Raw genomic sequence first — 15573 nt, forward strand, 5'->3', positions numbered from 1 at the left:
AGAATACAAACTTGCAGTTGCCAAAGGGGAGGGAGGTGGGAAGGGACAGACCGCGAGTTCGAAATTTGTAGATACTGACAGGCATATGCATAATAGATAAACAAGATTATACTGTATAGTACAGGGAAATATATACAAGATCTTGTGGTAGCTCACAGTGAAAAAGAATGTGACAATGAATATATGTATGTTCATGTATAACTCAAAAATTGTGCTCGATGCTGGAAATTGACACAACATTGTAAACTGACTATAAGTCAACTCAAAAAATATGTTAAAAAATAAAATACAAGGAGACAAAGGATCAGGAATCATTCTGGGTTTGCAAAAGGAATCCATGAATTTCATTATGTAACTGTGTATGTGACTAGAAAAGGGAAGCGAGAATCAATTTCTTGTCTGAAAAACCTTCCAGATATTTATACATTTTAAAGGGCAGAAATACCATTAATTTAATTAACAGAGCACCGAATTATCAAATAAGACAAAAATGTTTCAGAGCCTTTTGAATAAAAATTTCAAAAAGAGATTTATTGTTGGTTCTACAAAACTTTACAACAGTCTCAGGTTTTTCAGTATCCTCCAAATAAAATTTACAGAAATAGTATATAATGAAAGAACAGAGAATAAGTAATAATTATATTTACACACATCTTATTGTACAACATAAGGGTATTTGGCCTCTTGTTAATGTTCTCAATTTGACATTGATCAGATTCCTTGAGCATTTATGATTCATAAATGTTTTTCTCTCCTGCTAATGAAGTTAGGGGAACATCTTCTCCTCAACTTTCCTAAAAACTCATTTGCTGATTTTAAAAAATTTTTAATAAGAAGAAATAAATGTATTTTCAAACCTAGCTACTGAATTTTTTTTTGAGGAGGGGGAGTGTTAGCATTATAAATAGCAGGCAAGAGAAACATGAATTTTAGTATAGTAACAGGAATAGCACCATTAAGATTCTTTTATAATAATCAATTTGGGCACATGTAATGTTCTTCACATCAGTAAACCAGGTAACTTAACGTTAATACACGGCCATGCTTCATCAGACCGACCAGTCCTGAACTTAAGTGTGCCTCCCCAAAATTCATATATTGAAATCCTAACCCCCAGTTCCTTAGAATGCGACTGTGTTTGGAGACAGGAACTTAAAGAGGTAATTAAGTTAAAATGAGGCCACTTAGGTGGACCCTAATCCAGTCTTACTAATGTCCCTATAACAAGACTAGGACTTACAGAGACCCCAGAGATGCACACACACAGAGAAAAGGCCATGTGCAGACACAGTGAGAAGGCAGCCATCAGCAAGTCAAAGAGAGGCCTCAAGAAACCACACCTGATATCTTTACTTTCCAGTCTCCAGAACTATGAGAAAATAAACTTAAACTATTCAGTCCATGGATTGTTCTAAAATACACAGAATATAAAATTTACCATCTGAACCATTTTTAAGTATATCCTTCAGTAGTATTCAATATACAGATGCAGTATGTAGTCATCACCACCATTCAACCCCATAACTCTTCATTCTGTAACATTAAAATGCTATACCTATTAAACAATAACTCCTATTCTTGCCTCCTCCCAGCCACTGGCAACCACTTGACAAGTTCCATAATTTCTGACTACTCTACGTATCTCACATAAGTGGAATATTTGCCTTTTGCGACAGTTTATTCCATTTACCAAAATGTCTTCAAGGTTCATTTATGTGCAGCATATTGCTGAATTTCCTTCTTTTTAAAGGCTGAATAGCATTCTATTGTATGAATTTACAACATTTGCTATGAATATGAGTGTAGAACTAGCTCTTAGAGATCTTGACCTCAATTATTTTAGGTATATACCCGGAAGTGGAATTGCTGGATCATATGTAATTCTGTATTTAGTCTTTTGAGGTATCTACATACTGTTTTCTACAATGGTCGTACCATTTTACATTCCCACCAATAGTGCAGAAGGGTTCCAATTTCTCTACATCCTTTCCTATACTTTTTTTTTTTTAATAGTAGCCATCTTAATAGATGTGAGGTGGTATTTCATTGTAGTTTGGATTTGCATTTCCTTAATGATTGGTGATGTTAAGTATGTTTTCATATGCTTATTCCTCATTCATACTATCTTCTTTGGAAAAATGTCTAATCAAGTCCATTGCCCATTTCTATAAAATCAATCATAATGTCCTCCCACTTTCACTTTTGATTTTAGTAATTTGACTCTCCTCCCTTTTTTCTTACTTCATCTAGCTAAAGGTTTGCCAATTCTGTTGACCTTTTTGAAGACCCAGCTTTTGGTTTCATGATTTTCTCTGTTGCTACTCTATTCTCTCATTTCATTTATCACTGCTCCAAACTTTACTGTTTCCTTCCTTCTGCTACTTTGTGTTGTTTATTATTTTTCTAGTTCCTTAAACTATAAAATTAGGCTGTTAAAGTTTGAAACTTTTCTTTTTTTAATATAAACATTTATAGCTATAAATTTCCCCTTTAGCACCACTTATATGCCTTAAATTTATAGTTTTACTGGTCAATTATACTTCAGTAAAGCTGGTGGGAAAAAAAGAATGGGACCTGTTGGGCCTGTAATACTTCTTTACTAAAAAATAAAGATCCTTCACAACCTCTACTGGGGTTGCTGCTTTGTATATGAATAGCTATCTCTGTGTCAGACTCAATGTGTACTCCTTTGCTGTGTTTAATCACAGATGTCAGTGGCACACAGGCAAGCCCCCGGTTTTCGGGATGTCAGACCCTATGGGGAAGGAGTTCGTGTCCTGCCACTGCAGAACAAAGTGGGCTGTGTGCAGCTAAGTCATGCTTGTCAGATGTGGAGGTGATCTCCTGGCCATGGGTCGCTAACACACTGCAAGGCATACATCTTGTGCATTCTGTCTCCTCTCTTGCTATAAGTAATCACTGTGCTACTTAATCCTGGTATGTATTTTTTTCTGCTCTCAATGACTTCAAATCATTCACTAGTCTTTTCCTTAAGTGGCACTTATCTGCCTTATAACCTTGGCCACAGAGCCTGGCCACCCAGTGAGTGGTAAAACAAAGAGGAATGCCATAAAAGACTTTCTAATATAAAGTACAATACAATTCTCTGAAGGTGAATAGTACTTGAGTCATAATCGAAAAACTTCAAACACTTTAGATTCCAAGGAGTTCTTGCCAGTGTAAATTATGTGATGCCTTAAAAGAACTAAACCATGTAAAAACTTCTCATACTCTCTTCATTTAAATTTTTTAAGTGTTACATTCCATTGTCTACTATACATATATCCCATATAATCTCTCTCCAGTATGAATTCTGTGATGTACCTTAAGCATTGAACTAAGTCTAAAGGACTTCCCACATTTGCAGCATTCAAAGGGTTTTTCACCAGTATGAATACTCTGATGTACTTTAAGGCTTGAACTCAGCCTAAAGGACTTCCCGCATTTGTTACATTCAAATGGTTTCTTACCACTGTGAATACTCTGATGGCGAGTAAGTCGTCCATATACACTAAAGGATTTCCCACATTCCTTACATTCATAGGGTTTCTCACCAGTATGAAATCTATGGTGGATAGTAAGTTGATGGCTACTCCTAAAAGCCTTCCCACACTCTTTACATTCATAGGGTTTCTCACCAGTATGAATCCTCTCATGCCTAACAAGATGTGAAGCATGACTAAAGGCCTTCCCACAATCTTTACACTCATAGGGTTTTTCACCAGTATGAATCCTGTCATGTTGTATAAGGTTTGAGGCTTGGCTGAAGGCCTTCCCACACTCCTTACATTCATAGGGTTTCTCACCAGTATGAATTCTCTGATGTATTCTAAGTGTTCCAACATCACTAAAAGCCTTCCCACATTCCTTACATCCATAGGATTTCTCACCAGTATGAACTCTTCCATGTTGAGCAAGATTTGAGGTACGACTAAAGGCCTTCCCACACTCTTCACATTCATAGGGTTTCTCACCAGTATGAATTCTCTTATGTACTTTAAGGTCTGTAAGACGACTAAAGGCCTTGCCACATTCCCTGCAGTCATACGGTCTCTCACCAGTATGAATTACTTGATGTACTCTAAGATCTGTATGACGACTAAAGGCCTTCCCACATTCCTTACATTCATACGGTTTCTCTCCATTATCAATTCTGTGATGCAGAGTAAGAGATGAACGTTTCGTATAAATGTACATTTTTCCATAGCTGATTATTTCATATCTTGATTTCAAATCTAAAACAAATAAGAAAAAAGTTTCCTTCACTACAAAACATTTTATAACAGAATTAAGAGAAAATTTAAAATCTCACCCATTAGAGACAGTTTAAAGAACTTTAAAATACAGTTATAAAACTTGAAAATGTAAAAGGAGGGTTCAGAAAAAGTAAGTTTATGCAGCAGAGTGCTGGTAAATGTTTAACAACCAGTTCTACAAAGACACACACAGAACATATCCAGCCCTGATTTGTGTATGCCAATATCTATCCAGGCAATTTCAAGTTATCGATGTAACATAATTTAGCCTAGACTTAGGATGAAATGTAAAATCTTGTCTCTAGGGAGCCAGTACCAGCCAGCTCTAACATACCACTTCCATCTAAAATATAAATATATACATATATAAAATTTTAAAAGGCAATTATTTACTTGATCATTCTTCAATTACAATTCCCCTAAAAATGCACACTTCCACCACTGCAACTCATTCCCTCCTATGCAAAGCCATGTGCGCTTTTCTCTGTTCTTCATAACAATTAAGATATTGAGGGTCTTTACTTAGTTATTCCTCCCGACACTTTATTATTTATGATCCTTACCTATGTTCAATCTGTTTTATTCCTTCATATCTCTTCTCAGCTTTCCCTTTTCCTCTCCAGCTTTTCTTTTTAACCGAGGCCAACCATTCTAATCATGCCCAGAAAAGTATGTCATTCAATTCTCTGACATACACCAGGTACACCCACCAGTTGTATGATAGTTTGAACATTTAGGGACTTTAGGCAAAAAAAGGGGACTTGAATTATATAAGAATCCAAAGGTAGAGTGCCAAGAATTATATGAAAAAGAACTGGCACTTGTGAGCTGAAGGAGAAAAGTCGGTACAAAGTATCTTGAGCAAAATTGAAAGTGTTTAGTGAGGGGGCTATGACTTGAGGGCAAAAAATATCTTCTTATAACTAGAATATGGTATGTGTACAAAATGTTTAAATAATATCAACAACACTCTCGAAAATTGAGTAACAATAGAAAGTAAGACTAAATATTAGAAAACAAAGAGGCCTCTCATGTGGAAATGGAAATGCCCTCTCCAAAAATGCTGGATCACTATGGGAAGAAAAAAACCGAAATGAAAAAATTCTAGTAAATGACTACACTGAAAATAAGCACCTATCAGAATCTTGGGCATTCAATTTCACCACTCAGAGAACTCAAAACTTAAAATAATCATCTCTATTTAAAAAAAGTGAGTTGAGAAGCAAAGCCTAGTATATGGAAAATAAACAACAAAGTAGAGGAAAGCAGGAAAAAGATAAAAGCAGAACCTAATGAGTTAGAAAACAGTAGCATTAAAAAAGAGCTGGTGCTTTAAAAAAATCATTATAGGAAATACTAGATAAACCAATTGAAAAGATAGTTAAAAATAAAAATACAAAAAGAGGAAAACAAGAACCACAGAGTAATTTAAATTATAAGAGTACTATATGAATCTTTTGAAAATATGGATAACTTTCTAAGAAAATTTATCAAAGCTGACCACAGAAAAGAAAGTGTAAACCAGCCAGATGCTACAGAAGAAACAGAAAAAAAGCTGCCAAGAAAAAAAACTTGTTATAAGCATATTTCAATACCTACATTATAACTGCTCAATATTTAGATCTAAATATGGTTATAGCATAGTTGGACAAAGGGAAAATCTAAGAAGTGAACAGGCATAAGCCTAGAAATCATATGTCAAAAAGGAAGAATTCAAAGACTTAGAGAGCTATGACTGGCCAAAACTACAAAAATAGTAGCAAAAAATGACTGTGACAGATTTAAATCATGCAATAAAAAGCAATGAATCAGCAGTGATACAAGAGAAAAAATTATTTCTCATCATTAAATAACTTCCTAATTGAAGATGTTCTAGTTCCAGTATGGTGACACAAAGTTCCTACGGCCCATCCTCCTCTCTGACTGATTTCAACCACAAACACTTGACAAAGTAGAAAAATTAACTACATACGGACTGTAAATAAAAACAGGAGGGTTTTGGAAAGGAGTCAGACTTTACAAACCAACCCAGACTCAGCTGAATTTCTTGCTAAACTCACTCTCCTGCCCTTGTTTCAAGGGCAGGTCCCAATAATTGTGACGCAAGCATGGGCTACAAAAATTCCAAAAAGAACTACAAAATATTTCTGGCTATAAGAACAATGAGAGGGAGCACTGCCAAACTGCAAAGTGAGGGGGGAATGCTGGTACAAAAACAACTAGAGATTTCCTAATTTGGGATTTAGGTATGAATCACTACAACATTCAGTCTTACCAACAACGATACATGCATGAGAAGGATCTAAATCAGTGTGGCAACAGTATATCTAGTAAACAATGGGAAAACCTTCCTACAAAGAAAATTCCAAGCACAGCAGTTTCACTGGTGAATTGTTTCAAATATTTAATGAAGAAGTAGTGCCAATTCTAAACAAACTCTTTCAGAAAATTGAGGAGTGAATTACTCTATGCTAGTAGTTACTCTGATACCAAACAGCAGAAAAAGAGTACAAGAAGTGAAAATTACACACTAGAAAACCTTGTAATCATATATGTAAAATACTAAACACTATTTAACAAACAGAATCCATCAATATGTAAAAAAGATAATATATCATGTTTGTCTTCATTTTTGGGCTACTATAATAAAAAATATAGACTGGGTAGCTTATAAACAACAGAAATTTATTTCACAGTTCCAGAGGGTGGCAGTCCAACATCAAGGCACTTGTATGGTCGTATTTAGGTGAAGGCCTTCTTCCTGGTTCACAGCCAGTGACTTCTCAATGTCTCCTCAAATGGTGTAAGAGGGTAGGAATCTCTGTGGGGTCTCTTTATAAGAACACTTAATTCCACTAATGAGGGCTCACCTTCATGATCTAAGCAACTTCCAAAGGCTCTTCCTCATAATACCATCTTTTAGGGGTTACGATTTCAACATACGAACGCTAGGAGACAGAAACACTCAGACCACAGCAATGATCAATCCCAGGAATACAAGACTGGTTTAATATTTTAAAATTCCATCAATATAATTCACTATACTAACAAAATAAAAAGGAAAAAACCCACATGGGTCATATTTAAAAGAAAAAAAAAGCATTTACTAAAAGCCTAAAAACCATATTCATCCCTCATAAAAACTCACAGCAAACTAGGAAAAAGAACTTAACCTAATAAAGATCATCTGTAAAAAACCCACAGCTAACACCATATCCAATGGTGAGAGAATTATGCTCACCACGTATGATCAGGAACAACAAAAGGTTATGCCTTCACCACTGCTACTCAACACTGGACTAGAGATTCCAGGCAGTGCAGTAAAGCAAGAAAATGAATAAAGGCATGTGGGAGAAAAGATTAAGAAACAAAAATGTCTTTAATCACAGATTATTTAATCATGTGTGTAAAGTCACATGTAACCTACAAACCAGCTACTGGAAAATAATTGAGTTTAGCAAGGCTGATGCATATACAACCAATATGTAAATATCAGAGAAAACTCAGGAATTCAAATTTTAAAAATCAACTTAAAGTAGTATCAAAAATAGGACATATTGAGGGATACATCCCACAAAAGATGTACACTGTAAACTACAAAACACTGCTGAGAAAAGTTAAAGATATAAATAAATGGAGAGAGAGATCACATTCATGAAAATGTAAAACTTGATACTGTTAAGATGTCAATAATTATTGCTGAATTGATTTATAGATTCAGTGTAATTCCAATAAAAATTCCAGCAGACTTTTTTTGTTGTCTATGATGAAACTGACAAGCTAATCCTAAAATTTATAGGGAAATGCAAAGGACCTAGAATAGTCAAAACAACTTTGAAAAGATTATAGCAGGGGGACTAACACTACTTAATTATAAGATTTATGAAGATATAGTAATCAGCAAGATCTCAAGACACACCAGTAAATGGAACAGGTTATCCGAAATCGATCCATACATATATGGAAAACTTACTTTCATCATTTCAAAGGCAATAGAAGGAAGAAAGGATAGTCTTTTTAAGAAATGATACAATTGGGGTATCTATATGCAAAAAACTCCCCTATATTTGATCAACAAAAATGAACGAAAAAAATGGATCACCAACCTAAATGTAAAACATAAAACTAAAACTTCTAGAAGAAAATAGGAAAGATGTGTGACCTTGGGCCAGGCAAAGAATTCTTAGATATAACACCTAAAACTGTGATTCATAAAGAATAGATTGATAAACTCAATTTTGTCAAAGTTAAAAACTTCTTTTCTCCCAAAGACACTGCTACACGAATGAAAGGAAAAATCACAGTAAACAAGAGAACAGTCAAAAAGGATATCTTTTAATATAGAATATAAAAAATAACTTACAAGTTCAATAAGAAAACAAACAACCTAATAGAACAGACAAAACATTTTTAAAGATTCTGCACCAAAAAAGACAGCAAGTAAAAGATACTCAACATCATTAGTCACTGTGGAGAAACAAGTTAAAACCACAACAAAATGTCACTATATACTTATTTGAAAGGCTAAGATTAAGAAGACTGACCATACAAATTGTTCCTAAGATATGGAGGATCCAGATCTTTCTTAAAGCTGGTGAAAATGTGAAACAGTGTAACAACACTATAAAACAGTTTCTTACAAACTTAAATTTATAACCTCATTTATCTAAATCTAAATTTAAAATCTTACAAATTTAAACATACACCTACAATGCAATTCAGGCATTCAACTCCTAGGTATTTGGCCAAAAGAAATGGAAGAATTATATTCATTCAGAAACTTATAAACAAATGTCCACAACATCCTTATTTGTTATCACTAAAAGCCAAAAATGTCCATCAACAGATGAATGAATAAATTGTGGTATAACCAAATACTGGTATAGTATTGAGTAATAAAAAGTAAAATACACATAACAACATGGATGAACTTCAGTATAATTATGCTGAGTGAAGGAAGCAAGATGAAAAACTTCACACTATCATTCTATTTATATAAAACTGTACATGTAATCAACTCTATAGTGACAGAAAGTACAAATTAGATCAGTGCTTACCTAAGGAGGTCGGAGGGAGATTGAGGGGGAAGGATTATGAAGGGACACAAGGAATGTAAAGTTTTGAGAAATAATCATTTTAATAGATTCAGATAAAGCATTTGACAAAATTGAACACTCACTCATAGCAAAAAAAAAAAAAAAAAAAAAAATCAGTCAACTAGGAACAAAAGAAAACTACCTCAATTCAATAAGGGTAACAAATGAAAAAACCTCCCACAAGACTTTCATTTTCCATGCCAATGTGAAAAACACAAGAGACCAGAAACAGACACACATACATACAATGATTTCACGTTTGACAAAGGTGCTAACACAATCCAAATGGGGAAAGGAAATTCTTTTTTTTTTAATGGTGCTGGAATAACTGGATATCCAAAGGGAGAACATGAGTCCGGAACCCAACTCACACCATAATAAAAAATTAACTCACAATGGATATAGATCTAAACATAAAAGCAAAAATTATAAAAAGGTCAAGAAAAAAATAGGCAAAAAACTTTGCTACCTTGGGGCAGGCAAAGATTTCTTGGATAGTATACCCCAAAAAAATCATTAAAGAGGAATTTGATAAATTAGAATACAAAAAATTTAAAAACTCCTTGTAAGATATTGTTAATAAAATTAATAGGTAAGTCGCATTGTGGGGAAAAATGTTTAATGTTCCATAAGGACTTGTATCCAAAATAAAGAACAGTTACCCCTGAAACGTAAGAAAATACAATGTAAAATAATTACTGATAAAACTTATGGCTAAAATTTGTTACACATTTTCTATATGTCTTAGGTATTTCTTCTCCTTCTAATTCTTAATTATTACCTTCTTTTGTGTTAAATAGATATGTTCTAGGATGCCACTGGATTTCCTTTATTTTTTCTTTTGCTATATATTTTTTAGTTATTTTCTTAATGGTTTTGCTGGGAATTACAATTAAAATCTTAGTCTGTAACAATCTAAATCTGATCACTACCATTTCAATTATAATAGTATAAAAAAACTATAGCTCCCTCCATTCATTCCCCAAGCCATGATAATATGAATGCTTTAAAAAAAATAAACAGAAGCAGCAGCTCTAAAATTACAAATTTAGAAAAGGTATCCAGATTTTGATTCCTTTCTCAAAACTGACGAAAACTAATCTCACATATAAATGATTCCCCCCACCTCATATGCCCAAAGTCAAGTTCTATACAAGAAATTTTATGAATAAAGGTAATGACAGTTATAGAGACAATATACATACCTCTAAAACAAATGCCCTGAAAACAGGGGGAAAAAAACTACACCATATTATTCAAAAACATGCTAAAAGACATGAAAAGACTTTTAGATACGAAAAATCATAAATGAGAATTAGAAAAACTCAGAATTAGGTAATACAGCTCACAAGCATATTTCAAATAAATGAAAAATGATGAAAGAATACCAACCTAGAAAGAATATGAGAATAAATCCAACAGATCAATGTTAACACAAATAAGAATAAAGAAATATTTGGAAAGGATATGAAAATGAATTACAGTAACCTATAGTTGTTTTATCTAGGTATCTGTGTAAGTCATGATTAATGAAAAGGTGAAAATCTTATTTAAAAAAACAAAGAGAAAAAACCTAAATCAGATTAGGGATCCTAATTACTCTGAGAAAACAATTCTGATTCTTCATAATGATCCAGAAAATCTCACAGGATCTGTTCCTTCCTAACATAGTAGTTTCACGCCTGTTAGTCACCATCCACTAACTGGTCTCCATGCTACTCCTCAAACACACAAACCTCACACCCCCTTGAGGGCCTTTGCATGTGTGGTTCACTCTCCCTGGCATGCTCCTTCTCACAGTCAAAAAGCCCACGTCCTTACTGTGTCTGCACAAATGTTAGCTCCTCAGAAGAGGGTTCCTGATCATGTGACCCTACCTAAATCTGCTATGTTCCGGGTTAGTGTCCTTCACAATATATTTCACTACCTTATATTATTTATCTATTTGTTTTCATGTTTATCTCTTCCTTAACATGGTATAATCTCCATTACTGCAGAAACATTATCTGCCCTATTCAATAATGCTGGATTGATTGTGCCAAGTACAGTGCCAACTAAGACTATTCAAATATTTGCCAGATACTTTTAGGAATGAATGTATTTTTAGACAATAGAGTCACATTGAAAAAGAGGATCTGGAAAGAATCTGGGTGGAAAATACAGGTAAATGGCTACACTGTGGAAGGAGAGTGTCAAGCATGAAAATGGGAGGGAAATATGAGAAAAACAATATGGTGAATGGTTAATGAGGCTATGAAGTTGAGATATTTCCTCTCCACATTGCAAGCCTTTCCTTCACTGAGAAGGAGGCTTTCCAACAAGTGTTTCAAGGATGTGTTTACCAAGTGTATTTACCACCTGGGCTATCATATTACACAAATGACTTTGGCCTGACTTGCTCTTACTTACCTGTACACCAATTTCTCTTTTCTTCCATCACAACCATCCAGGGATCTTTTCCTTGTTCCAGTAAGGTAATTATATCTGGCTTAGAAATGGAATGGCCTGCTTAAAGAAAAAAGAATGGCCACAGGATGGAGAAATAAATTGTGACTAGTCAAGATTAAAATTATATCTATGACAATAAAAGGTCATAATGATATTGACTATTTTAGAGAAGAATGAGAGAATTAAAGAACAAGAGATTAGTTAGGTAAGGTAAAGCTTTTGTTTTGTTGTTTGTTTAAAATTTAAACTCATATGTCCTCTAACTCTAGAGAGCAAGCATAATGTGGTTAAAAATACACTCTGGGGGTATGGTGAGTATAGCGCATGCCTAGCACGCACGAAGTCCTGGGTTCAATTCCCAGTACCTCCATTAAACAAAACAAAACAAACACATACACACACACTCTGAAGCCTGCGATCAATTCCTGCCTTTCTACCTTCCAGTTGGGTACGACCTCGGACAATTCACTTCAACCCACTATACTTCAGTATTTTCATTTATAAAATGGGGATAATAATAGCACTGTTGGGGGAATTAAATCAGCTAATACTCCCAGTTATTTTAATCAGTTAAATCACATAATGTGCTGAGAAAAATGACTCCTACACAGTCATCAAAATGTTAGCTATTAACATTATTTTAATGTTCTTATGTCACTAGAGGACACAAGAAAATATAGCTATGATATTCCATTTTGAACATAATTTTCATAGATTACAACTTTCAACCACAGATCAGATGAAATGTGTTTTAGGAAATGAACTGCTCCTGATACAATTTTAAATAAATTCCAATTACCCAATCTATCACCATATAAATTGTAGGCTTTTTTGATAGTGAGAGCAATTCAGGATCCTCTGTCAAGCTGATATCCCTGAAACTGGTTCAGATCATAAAATGGAATATTACAGCAATTTAGAACACAAATGAATAAAAAAAAAAAAACTTGGATCCTTTGACAACGGTATACAATATATGCCACAAATTTCTAATTTAGCTGCTTGGTCATTATGGAAGAGAGGCAAAAACAAGCAAAGAACACATGGAGATATGAAAATTATTGAAGGATAGGGAAGATGAAGTTGTTTATTGGAGCTACCATTTCTAACCTGACAAAGTTCAAACCACTTTTAGAAGGAAAACAAATTATTTGAGGCTGATGAACATACCCAGTGAGACCAAATTATCATAGTTCTCCATCATTACATCTCGGTACAAAGTCTTCTGAACAGGGTCAAGACATTCCCACTCCTGCTGAGAGAAGCCTATGGCCACGTCACTGAATGTCAATGATCCCTGAAACAGTAAAAAATATATGTATCACTGGGGAAATTAAAGAAAATACTTTGAAAGTAGGAGCAGAAGAGATGATGGATTTCTCTGCAGGAAAAGAGAAAATGAAAGCATGCAGGCTGGCAATCTATGATGCAGAAGGAGGCTGAAGGAGAATGTTTACATATTTTTGAAGAAGCCTGCCAACACAGATCAAATGTCTTCCATGCTTTGGGATACTTCTAAATATCTGAACCATTTGGAAATGGACAAAATAATAATGTTTCCCTCCTAAATTAAAAAGTGTATACAAGAATAATGTCCAAATGGTATCTGCTTCATATATTCTCAATAAATAAATATTTGTCCAAATTTTAGAAAACTGAGTTGCATAAAATTAAGCCTTTCTTCAAGCATCAAGTACTTTATTATGTCAGATCATATCATAAGCATTTTTGCTTGGTTCAATAAATCTGTGTATCATTTTGGCACATGATTTTGTATTTTATAAATAAATCAGATTTAGTAATTTATACAATTAGGTAGCACAACATCTGGAAGGTCTTCCACAATTCTAAGGTCCTATTTTCACCAACTGTATATAATGATATGCATTTTCATAGCCAGGTACCATTTCTCACTGAACACTTTCCTTATTTTGAGTGTGGTGGGTAATTTCATTGATTACCAATGATCTCCATTTCCTGGTATTTATGTCCTCATGTCATCCTCTCCCTTTGAGAGTGAATTATTTCTAACAAATAGAATATAAAAAAGTGATGGAGTGTCACTTCCAACATAAGGTTATAAAAAACAATGGGCCACATTGCTTATTCTCTCTTGCTGTCTCACTTGCTCCCCCTGATGAATCCAGCTACCATGTTGTGAGCTGCCCTGGGAAAGGTCCATATAGCAAAAAACCAAGAGCAGTCGCCAGCCAACAGCTACTGAGGAAGTGAGGCCCTCAGTCCAACAGCCATGAAGATCTGGGTCCTGTCAACAACTACTTCAGCGAGCTTGGATGGAGATGCACTCAAAGTTGAGCTTTATGATGACTGCAACCCTGACCAACACACTGATAACCCTGACCAACAAACTGATTACCCTACAAGAGACTCAGAGCAGGAGAGCCAAGCTAAACCACATCCAGTTAGCAGACTCACTGAAACTATGAGATAACTGTTTGCTGCTTTAAGATACTATGTTTCAGAGTAATTAATTATGCGGTAAAACATTGATTTAAATGATACTGAAGAAGGCTGGTTAATTATACAGATGTTACACAAACTTAGTGTGTCTCATTCACCAACAAAATAGCTTTAATATTTATGTCTCATGGCTTTCCTACCAAATACATTATCTTCATGTTAAAAGCCCCAATCATATTCTAATCCATACAAAGCATGACATTTCACATCATATTAAGATCATTCAGTGATAAATTCCACCTCATCTACCTAGAAATCTCAGATCTGTGGAAAACTTCAAAGCCTTATCATGGATAGCTAAATAGAACCATAGTCTCCGTCTCCAAACTACAGATCTGACCTGCACAGCATAAACCCTAACTTCAAAGCACTTATTGTCCTTAATTAAAGAATGGGCACTTAAAATATGCTGAATAATTTGGTCAATAATTACATGAATACTACTTAGTTTAGAATAGGCCACATATTTCTCTGAAATAATAACTAGGAAACAGGTCATTTGAGGAAACTTTCTCTTAGGAAACTTGAAGAAAATTACTGAAAATACTTACATGACCTAAAAAAACACACACATGTTTCAACAAGGAGAGAAACATCAACTTACATGGGCCATGGTTTTAGGCCTGCAAGAGCTGATCAAACTTCCGGGTTCCTCTACCAGAAAAGCAGAGTCCAGAAAACCCAGACCTGGGAGAAGAGAAAGACCCTGAGACCAGATGTGCTTTAGTGTTTCCCTACTGGAGTCAAGTTAATATTATCACTTATGCTCTTCCATTCCAGACTCTGAATCACCTCGCATCACACACAACTTGGATAAGTTAGGATTCCAGACAGATCCATTTCCTCACTCAATTCCCAGGGACCTCAGCTGCAGTCATTTCTGCATTGAAGCCAGATCCAAATATTCCAGTAGAAAATTTTCTGGCCAATGTACCATTGTGATGAGGCTGAGAAGAACCTGAGATTGGGCAGCTCTGTCCTGCTCTGAGCAGAACTTCCTCTTTCCATTCTCAACCTCAAGAGAGAAAAAAGACCACATCATCCAAACCAGAACCTCTTTTGTGGCCTTGAAAGTGGGTGAAGTTGATCAAAATATTAGAGATGGACAAGGAATGTTCAGCAGTCTGAGTCCAGCAAGCTTACTAGTTAAATACGAGATAGACCAACATTATACTAGAATACAAAGTAGTTATTAAATGCTGAATTGGGAAGAATATTTAAGGATGTGGAAGAATATTTAAGGATACAGAGAGAAGAATGGCAGACATTCATAAAACAGAAGACAGAGAAGT

General features: G+C 34.7%; 1 protein-coding gene across 1 annotated transcript in view; it reads right to left on the reverse strand.

The window, feature by feature from the left end:
- Positions 1-510: 510 nt before the first annotated feature.
- Positions 511-15573, reverse strand: part of ZNF573 (zinc finger protein 573) — a 52839-nt gene continuing 37776 nt past the window's right edge. The window contains 4 exon segments of the mRNA XM_032487409.1: positions 511-4235; positions 11762-11860; positions 12971-13097; positions 14886-14968. Coding sequence (XP_032343300.1) covers positions 3274-4235; positions 11762-11860; positions 12971-13097; positions 14886-14968 — 1271 coding nt within the window. The 3' untranslated portion in view covers positions 511-3273.

Source organism: Camelus ferus, chromosome 9 (genome assembly GCF_009834535.1).
Source record: "Camelus ferus isolate YT-003-E chromosome 9, BCGSAC_Cfer_1.0, whole genome shotgun sequence".
NCBI lineage: Eukaryota > Metazoa > Chordata > Mammalia > Artiodactyla > Camelidae > Camelus > Camelus ferus.